The 10,245-nt window shown below is 40.3% G+C and overlaps 1 protein-coding gene across 1 annotated transcript; it reads left to right on the top strand.

Moving 5' to 3' along the window:
* Positions 1-291: 291 nt before the first annotated feature.
* sdf2 (stromal cell-derived factor 2) lies at positions 292-5,279 on the top strand. The gene is made up of 3 exons (XM_062433921.1): positions 292-501; positions 1,570-1,766; positions 4,039-5,279. Exons 1-3 carry the CDS (start codon positions 318-320, stop codon positions 4,336-4,338), a joined length of 681 nt encoding a protein of 226 aa, XP_062289905.1. The 5' UTR covers positions 292-317; the 3' UTR covers positions 4,339-5,279.
* The last annotated feature ends 4,966 nt before the right edge of the window (positions 5,280-10,245 follow it).

Below are 10,245 nucleotides of genomic sequence, written 5' to 3'. Positions count from 1 at the left end.
TCCATCCTTCTCTCCAGAGCACGGTAACACCCCCTGCTGGTTTACATTAGCTTCAACACATATATAAGACTTCACAACATAGAAATGGTAGTATTTAGTATATATGCTGTCATATTATCATATAAAATCGAAAAAAGTCACATTTACGCCGAATACAGCTCAGAATAAACCAAAACATAGCCGGATCCCTGCAGTGACCACTCCTGGCCGCTGGGGGCGCTGTTTGCGTAACCTCACGTTGGCGTACTGTACCGCTTTAATGACGTAGCGAAAAATAATACAAATCTGAGAGAGGCAGCTTGGGTTTTTCAGGAGGAATGGGTCACTTAAACTGCGCTGTTCTGCCAGGTTTTGTACCAATCATTTTATTATTGTTATCCTGTATATTTGGGCTTTCAGTCGGTACGGAGCTGAGTTTTGTGACATGCGGGTCAGTCATTAAACTGTTAAATATTAAGCACAATGTGAGACTACACTCGCACGACGTACGCTACGGGTCTGGTGAGTTGGGTTTTTTTGTTGTCATTAAGAGATTATTTACAGTAATAAACAGTTAAATTGTGTTATTCACTAACTTAATATGGCTTCAGTCATCTGTAATTATAATTGTGTTGGACGATGGGAAACTGGAAATGACTGATTGGTGTCAGTTTGACATGTAATTCATGTTGACTCCATTGTGTTTACAATTTCACAATGATTGGTGATATATTACAAATTAAGTGATATAAAATATACAAAACATTGTATAAAAATCATTGGTTTTCAGTCCAAAATTACATCCCTTTTTGTTTAATTAGTTATTAGATAACAAATAAGATTAAAGCCTTGATCTTAATGGAAAAATAGAGCAGGGTAAAGTGAAGTTAAGGGTTAGCTTAAGGGTTTATGTCTTTTTATTCTTTTTTATGATGTGTAGTGGTTGTGTTGCATACTGTATACCGTGTTGAATAAAGACTATCCAATTCACTCCAACATTGAACCACACACAACTGCAAAATGTCACGTTATAACAATGTAATGCCCAGGAGTAACCATCCACTTCACAACACCATCATCCAGCAGGAGAGCATGATCAGCTGGAGACTCAGAGCTCACTGTCATGCAAAACTGACAGACTGAGTAATTCATTTGTCCCCAGAGCCGTACAACTTTATAATCAGGCAATAAAAGGACCCCTTTTTAATTTTTGAGTATATTGTTCTTTTATGTCTTGTGTATTAAGCTGCTGGACCCTAAATTTCCGCAAGGGGATCAATAAAGTTTACATCTATCTATCTATCTATCTATCTATCTATCTATCTATCTATCTATCTATCTATCTATCTATCTATCTATCTGTCTATCACCTAAACATTTGGGGATTGCTGTTTGCCAACATGAGTCCTTTGGTTCAAAGTCAAACCCAACTTAAATCTTCAAGAGATTTTCACATCCTCCAACCATGATCAAAACAAGAGGACTGGCCGCTTTCTTCATTAGTTCACTCTGTGTGTGTGTGTGTGTGTGTGTGTGTGTGTGTGTGTGTGTGTGTGTGTGTGTGTGTGTGTGTGTGTGTGTGTGTGACAGGTAGCGGGCAGCAGTCTGTAACAGGAGTGACTGCAGTGGAAGACAGTAACAGCTACTGGAGCGTTCGTGGGTCAGGTGACGCCTTCTGCTACAGGGGAACCCCGGTCAAGTGTGGGCAGACGATCCGCCTCACTCATGTCAACACGGGCCGTAACCTGCACAGTCACTACTTTGCCTCCCCGCTCTCCTCTAATCAGGTGAGGAAAGAGGAGAGCGACTATCCTCACAGCTCTCTGCAGAGATTTGGAAAAGGATGTTATGGTTTAAACCAGGGGTGTCAAACATGCGGCCCGCGGGCCAGAACCGGCCCGCCGAATGGTCTTATCCGCCCCACTTTCCTTCCTGGGTTCTTTTCCTTCCTTCCATCTGCCCTTCCTATCTTCCTTTTTTTTCTTTCTTCCTTCCTCCCTTCCTTTCTTCTATCTTTCCTTCCATCTGTCCTTCCTCCCTTCCTTTCTCCGTTCCTTCCCTCCATCTGTCCTTCCTCCCTTCCTTCCTTCCATCCTTCCTTCCTTCTTCCCTTTCTTCTGTCTGTCCTTCCTTCTTTCCTTCCTTCCGTCTGTCTGTCCGTCCTTCCTTCCTTTCTTCGTTCTATCTTTCCTTCCATCTGTCCTTCCTCCCTTCCTTTCTCCGTTCTTCCCTCCATCTGTCCTTCCTCCCTTTCTTCCTTCTGTCCTTCCTTCCATCTGTCCTTCCTCCCTTCCTTCCTTCCATCCTTCCTTCTTCCCTTTCTTCTATCTGTCCTTCCTTCTTTCCTTCCTTCCGTCTGTCTGTCCGTCCTCCCTTCCTTTCTTCGTTCCTTCCTTCCATCTGTCCTTCCTCCCTTCCTTTCTTCGTTCCTTCCCTCCATCTGTCCTTCCTCCCTTCCTTCCTTCCATCCTTCCTTCCTTCTTTCCTTCCTTCCGTCTGTCTGTCCGTCCTTCCTTCCTTTCTTCCCCACTTCCTTCTGTCTGTCTTATCTTCCTTACCTTCTTATTTCCTTCCTTCCTTCCTTCCTTCCTTCCTTCCATCTTTTCAATGATCCGGCCCACATGAGATCAAATCGGTCTGTATGTGGCCCTTGAATAAAAATGAGTTTGACCCCTCTGGTTTAAATGATGGTTTTGACGTTTTCAGTCTAATTCAAATAAGCGGATTATGAGAATGTTTGTTTAATACGTCTGATAATTCACTCCTGCTCTGCCAAGTTACAGCAACTGATATATATTAAATTTCATACCATTATTAGTTTTAAGTCACAGACGTAAAATACCAAGAGGTGCTTTTAGTGCAGTTTCCAGAGGAACAGCACTGGAGTATACAGGAAGTGAAACCCAGACCAGCATTTTGAGGTGGACCTGAGGTGGACCTGAGCTGACAGCAGCGTTTACACTTCAGCAAACATACCACAACTCTCTGGGAAATCAGTCTCACATCACCAAAAACCTCTCCAATCCTGGGGAAGTGTGTATATCAATTATCAGACATTCTTCCATACTGTTTATACGAAGGTAGCTATTCCTGTGACATCAGGGTGTATTACTGTAGATCATAGTGGACAATGTTACAAATCAAGGGTCGGCTTTATGGAACATTTTGATTTATGGGATTGTTGCTTCAATGGTGTTGAAGTTTCTTAGCCAGGAAAGACATTACTATTACTGTAGGAGTTTCTAGAATATTTACCATATGACTATTTTTATGGCCATGCTAATATGAAATAGCACAGACCACAATAGAGAGTGATTTATTTAAAGTATATTGATCACCTCAATAATGTGATATGCACAGTGGTCCGTCTGGCCTCCATCATCCACTCAAGGAGCCAAAGAGAATATTTTCTATTTCTTCTATGACAGTAAACTAATGGCGCTTTTCCACTACACAGTTTCAGCACGACTCGCCTCGCCTCGCCTCGGCACGGTTCCTTTTCCATTACAAAAAAGTACCTACTCAACGTGGGTGGGGTCGTCATAGCACGGCTCCGCGAAACTGCCGTGACTTCGTTTTATATGCGACATAAAACACATAAACAATGGAGGACATGGAGGCAGTGGTGTACTTGCTGCTGTATGAGGCTTTCTGTCATACAAAGCAAGAACATTGAGCCGTATAGCTGTAACTATGGTAACGCTGTAACTATGGTTGTAACGCTGCTGCCGGTATTTAAAAATGTCGGGTTTGATTCTTGTGTGGGACGGCTCATGACTCTTCCAGCGACAACTCTTCTGACCAATCAGCGGCCAGCAGTGTGTCGACGTCAAATTTTAGTACCGGCTTGGCTCGCTTGGAACCTCACCAGAGCAGGTACTAAAAAAGTACCAGGTACCAGGTACTATCCCTAGTGGAAACGCAAAAAGAACCGAGGCAAGTCGAGTCGTGCTGGAACTGTGTAGTGGGAAAAGCGCCATAACTGTCTTTGGGTTGTGGATTGTTGGTCCTCCTCTCCTCTGTTTCTCGTCTTCTAATCTTGTTCCCACTTGTCGACAGGAGGTGAGCGCATTCGGCGAAGAAGGGGATGGAGACCACCTGGACGAGTGGACAGTTCAGTGCGGGGGCTCCGTATGGAAGCGAGAGGAGGCTGTCCACTTTCGTCACAAAGCCACTGAGGCACTACTGGCTGTGACAGGGGAGCAGTACGGACGACCGATCCACGGTCAGAGAGAAGTTCACGCCATGCAGAGCCCCAGCCAGCACAGCCTGTGGAAAGCCATGGAGGGCATCTTCATGAAGCCCAGCGAGAGCCCAGCAGGCAGCCGAGACTACAGTTACTCGCACACAGAGTTCTGAGCTTCACTTCTCTGCTTCCGTCTCTTCCCATTTTCTCTGTTTCCCAAACTTTGTCTAAATCTGTCTCTTCCTCCCACTTTTCTCTTCTCTCATTTTTCTTTCATAAAGCTTTTGACTTTCATGAAGCTGAGACTGTGCCAAAGTCTTATCATGGATCAGAGTACAATGACTTCATCTTTATTAATCAATATCAACATCTGACATTCATTGTGTTTCAAAATTAACGTCAACAGACAAAACATCTGTGGACATTAACTTGAATACATTATTGCATCCTCGAAGTCCCAGGAGCAACACTATTTGAACAGTACTGTACAGTAGTTTGCCTTAACAGGTACAAGAAGAAGTAAAGTCATTATAAATGCTCTTTTACTTTATAAAGACTCATCTTTATTACAGTTTGTGACTCTTTACATCTAAGAGGAAGTGCTCCTCTCAGCTGTTATTTATTGCTGAATAACTGCCATCAGCAGTCACACTACAGCACAGTTTTTGTAGATCAGTACATTTAAGTCAGAAAGTGAGTTTTGTGTTTTGTTGGACTCAGTGGAAAACACATTGTTACACGTGTGCCTTTATCCTATTTTAAGACGTAGTAGGTGTTTACATTGTGGAGCCTTTTAAACTTTTGGAAAACAAGAATTTTATTGTGTTTTTACAGTATTTGTAAGCCATATCATACTCAAACAGCAGATGAGCAGTGTTATTTTCTTCTCTTTTTTCTTCTTTATGTCAGATTCAGTATTGTTTTAAATTATTCCTTCATTAACTGACATGAGAGAATAATCAGTTTTGTCTGTGGAGGATCTGTTTATCCCAAATACACACCTTTTTTTTTTTTTTTAAGCAAACGTGGTTCTTTTACAACCATGACTAAGCAGAAATCCACAAGCCTTATTTGAATTTACTAATTAAACTTGATTCTTGTTGTCATTGTTTGATCAGTGTGTCCATGTGTTTTTCATTCATGCGGTCTGTGCATGCATATGTCCAATCTAAGAGGTTCATATGAGCAACAAAACTGCAATAAATACCTCATATTAAATAGATTTTTATGCATACCAGCAACAGTGTGATTGATTTATTTGATTTTCAATTTTTTGCATTTGGCCACCATGATCGACACTTATAACTTAATGACATTCACTATGAGATAAAAGCTAAATGACAGCCAAATAACAGGAAATGGACCATTTCTTTTGATCATGCAGTTAAGTGGGTTGTAAATTCCTAACTTGGACTTTTGCCATTACTTATTGCACCAAGGTAAATAGAGTTTTATACAGATTTCATTGTTGAGAGGTTAACCTTTGTGTTCGCTTCTGTCTCACCGTACTGCTTCGTAAACCTGTGCATGTGTTGTGTGAAGATAATATCAGAGCAGTAGGGTTTTCTGGGTTTGAAAAGCCTGCTCTTCTGTCTCACAGCTTCCTCTCTCTCTGCGCTCTGGTACCTGCATGGGGAAATGCAGTGAAGGGCGCTCTGTGGAAACGCTGCATGTTGTCGTGCTATTTTTAGAGCTGGTATTTAAAATGACACTGAAACGATGATAACAAGCAAAGCAACAACCCTGTTTTATATTACAATTAGTAACAGTCAGTGACTCACCGGCTTACTATGAGCTGAATGTTATATGTGAATTGGGTCCCTTGTTAAAGAGTGCTCCATTCTTCAGATACTTTTTTACTTTATCTGTAACAGGTGACATTGTTTTGTCACTATTTTATGTTTTTTTGTACCCCCAAATATCTGAATTCTTTAAGAATCCAGACGCACATGGGTCAATGATGTATAAAGATTTGCAACAACTCAATTGTAGAATAATAAAAACAAGCATATCTAATGCAGTAGTTCAAACATTCAGAATGTTGTGTACCTGAAAATCCATATTACAATGTGAAAGTGATTTTTGTGGGTTTTTCAAGATTAATTGGCACTGGCCTGAAAAAAAAGTCATGTGGTGCGACCATGATTCATCTTGAAATATCTTATATAAATAAAAGATCATCATTTACAAACATTTTTAAAAAATTCAAATACTTTGTTTCCAAACACTTTATATTACTGAAAACTTGTAAAAAAAAAAAGAAGAAAAAAAAAAAGGTGTGAAGCGTGTTAAGTAAATTCATTTATTTCAAGATGAATCATGGTCGCACCACATGACTTTTTTTTAAGGCCAGTGCCAATTAATCTTGAAAAACCCACCAAAATCACTTAATTTCAAATGTATAATATGGATCTTCAGGTACACAACATCCTGAATGTTTGAACTAACATTAGATATGCTTGTTTTTATTATTCTAACATTGAGTTGTTGAAAATCCTTATACGTCATTGACCCACAAACATCTTTCACAAGTAAACACACGTGTCTTATATTTCTATCAAAACAAGGTTTTATTGCATAAACATATATGGATATATATTTTTTTTTTTAGATTAAACAGATTAAATTTGCTATTTGCATTTTTAAATATCCATTCAGTTGGTAACTATTGCTGTTTTCTTTCTCCTTTTTCTAAGCAGCATGCCAAGGTTGTATTACATATCTGTGTTTAGTTTTTATCTCTATACAATCTACAAGGTAAAAACATGTTTTGGTAAAAACAAATCTCAAAAGCAACTTTCAAAAACATGAAAATCATGAACTGATTCTTTTTCTTGTCAGAGATGTACAGTATAACCATGTAAACTTCAAAAGTGTTGATAAAAGGTCTTTTCAAACGAGTTCCCCTTACATCGCCATGCAAGGATGTCTGAGTGGCACAATTATTAGAGTTGTTATAAGATAAAGTGGTCTATGCTGGTTTCAAAAGGACCAATATGCTAATAGACAAAAGGTGAAAACATGGTCCATTAGTCAGATATCAATGTGCTGAGAAAATCAAAAAGACATGAACTGACTTACAAGGATAAGTGTAAGCATACATTATACAGCAGTTTATACATGACAATGCCGCAGTGAGAATGTACCATAAAAACCTGATGTGACTAAAACACACAATATATTGTATTCAATGTCAATTTTTAACCGTCCACAGTGAAGCGTACAGACTCTACCTTAGATGAGATGAAACAGAGATGATGATAATGTGACCTTGTATTTGCATATTTATGAAAATGCCCTCTCCTGCACTCTGATTTGATTAATAGCTGGTAGAAACTAGAAAAAATGGCTATTACAGTATAAATTGGAAATTCGAATATGTGACAGTAGTACATACATACCTACATGTAAAACCAAGGCTGTGCCACCACAAAGAAAAGATTAAATGGATTTCCCTGCCTTTCAAAGACATGAAAATCTAAACAACAACATGCACACTGATTTACAGTATAATACATTTTTGCTGTGATACTTGATCTTACAAAGCTTTTTTTTAAATTTTTATTTGAAAAGAAAGCCCTCTCCCCTTCTTGCCTTCTTCATATTTTGCCTAACTTGGGCATCATATAAACTTACACGGTTGGTTTTGATTGAAATCTTGTTTTTCATCCTCCTCGGCCGGAGACTTAGGAACAAATAATTGCTCCAAAGCATTAATGGGAACAAATCAGTCTCTGATCCTATAATGACCTATGGGAGCACCGTGCAATTTAGGAGTTCACTGTTTCCATTATAGCGTGTAGCGTTGCAATCAATACTAATGAACAGACACAAGTCTATTACAAAGATTGCATCTACGGTACATAGGGCTGGGCAATTTGATTGAAATATATGAATTAAATATCTTTATGATATTTAATGAGTAAAATAATAACACTGTTGACTGCAATGAAATGTGTTGTTTTCTTATGTATTAAACAAGAAAAAGCTCTTTAACCCTCCTGTTGTCCTCGAGTCAAGGAGGGAGGGAAGGAAGAAGGAAGGAAAGGAGGAAAGGAAAGAAGGAAGGACGGGGAAGGAAGGAAGGAAGGTAGGAAGGAGGGAGGAAGGAAAGAATGACAGAGGAAAGAAGGATGGGAGAAAGGTAGGGGGGAGGAAAGACAGAGAGAAGGAGGGAGGGAGGAAGGAAGGAGGGAAGGAAAGAATGACAGAGGAAAGAAGGATGGGAGAAAGGTAGGGGGAGGAAAAAGGAAGGGAGGAAGGAAGGAAGGAAGGGAGGAAAGGAAAGAAGGAAGGACGGGGAAGGAAGGAAGGAGGGAGGAAGGAAAGAATGACAGAGGAAAGAAGGATGGGAGAAAGGTAGGGGGGAGGAAAGAAAGAGAGAAAGAGGAAGGGAGGAAGGAAGGAGGGAAGGAAAGAATGACAGAGGAAAGAAGGAAGGGAGAAAGGTAGGGGGGAGGAAAGACAGAGAGAAGGAGGGGGGGAGGAAGGAGGGAAGGAAAGAATGACAGAGGAAAGAAGGAAGGGAGAAAGGTAGGGGGGAGGAAAGACAGAGAGAAGGAGGGAGGGAGGAAGGAAGGAGGGAAGGAAAGAAGGACAGAGGAAAGAAGGATGGGAGAAAGGTAGGGGGGAGGAAAGACAGAGAGAAGGGAGGGAGGAAGGAAGGAGGGAAAGAAGGAACAGTCAAAACAGACGGGGTCAATTTGACCCGGGAGGACGACAGGAGGGTTAAATGTGCTAAAAACAGAAAACTTAATCTCAGATAATATTAGTTTGAATGAAATTTTTTCTTGGAATCATTTATTAGGGCAACAGTGTTAAAATAAATAACAAGAAATTAACATATCATCATGATTATTACATTAGATAAACAATGCCATCTCATTATCACCCAGCCCTACAACCACATTTAAAAAAAAAAAACAACAATTTTTTTTAATCTTCAGATTTAATCTACGTCATCATAGGATGTTCAACCTCTTGAGCGGCTCCATTATAAAAGAGGAGCGTGACGTTAAACTCCTACAAAGGTCGTTCTCAAACTTTTTTTTTTTCACTCCAGTGAGCTTTATAAAAGTGTAGTGCTAACATAGACCCCAGAAACCACCCTGGCTCTAGGTACTGCAACACTCGCAGCTTCCTCATCCAATCCTGCTGAGCTGTGCCGTAAACTGGTGCGGGCTGCAACACAGTTTGGGTTGCTGCACCATTAAAACATTCACCAGTACAGACCACTGCACTGCTCCACGTGCAATAGACACAACACACAGCAAAAGCTTGGTCGCTCTTCACTTCTGAACACCTTGTAAACGTGGTTGTTGCAGTTCTCATTTAAACCACTAGGGGGCAACCTTTCCCAAAGAGAACAGCTGCACCAACAGCGTGTCACAGCTCTACTGTAGATCCCTGATATAGCTCACTAGTTTCTACCCTTTATACATTCTGCTGTTAAGAGGAATTATACACCACACAAGCTACGGTAAGTAGTGCTATATATACAGTGAAATCAGTGGGAAACTGGAGTAATGTTTGGTATGGCAGTGTATATACTGGCATGCTTTTGGGCAGTATTACAGTAAGATGCTGAAGTGATGCATTTCCCCCTAAAACATAACTAAAAATATCAGCCTGGTCCTAATCTTAACCAAAACCATAGCTGTCTCCTGTTTTTCCACCTTCATTCATTTCACACCTCACACACAGCCTGAGCTTATGTGGACAATACTGTCTTATACACACCCACACGAATACTATGTGATAAATCAATCAATCAGTACTAAGACTAAAAGAGCAGACATAGTGGGGCAGTCGTGATTCTCAAGTGCTCACTGAGTACTGATTAATGTTCCTTTGTAGATACACATAAAGATTTCATGTGCCCCAAAGATTAGCGGACTGAGCCGAAGATGTAGACGTTGCACAAAAAAGTGTGATGCTTATTCATAACTGTATGAAATGAGAGGGGATTTTAACAACGCTTTTTAAATGCTGTGCACGACATTCACTCAGTTCACATTCAGAGCGACTTCTCTGGGGTAAATATGCAGTTGTCCATAATAACCATTGTTTGCTTTTGAAAT

Source organism: Scomber scombrus, chromosome 14 (genome assembly GCF_963691925.1).
Source record: "Scomber scombrus chromosome 14, fScoSco1.1, whole genome shotgun sequence".
Lineage (NCBI taxonomy): Eukaryota > Metazoa > Chordata > Actinopteri > Scombriformes > Scombridae > Scomber > Scomber scombrus.
This window is presented reverse-complemented; position numbering and strand designations above follow the sequence as displayed.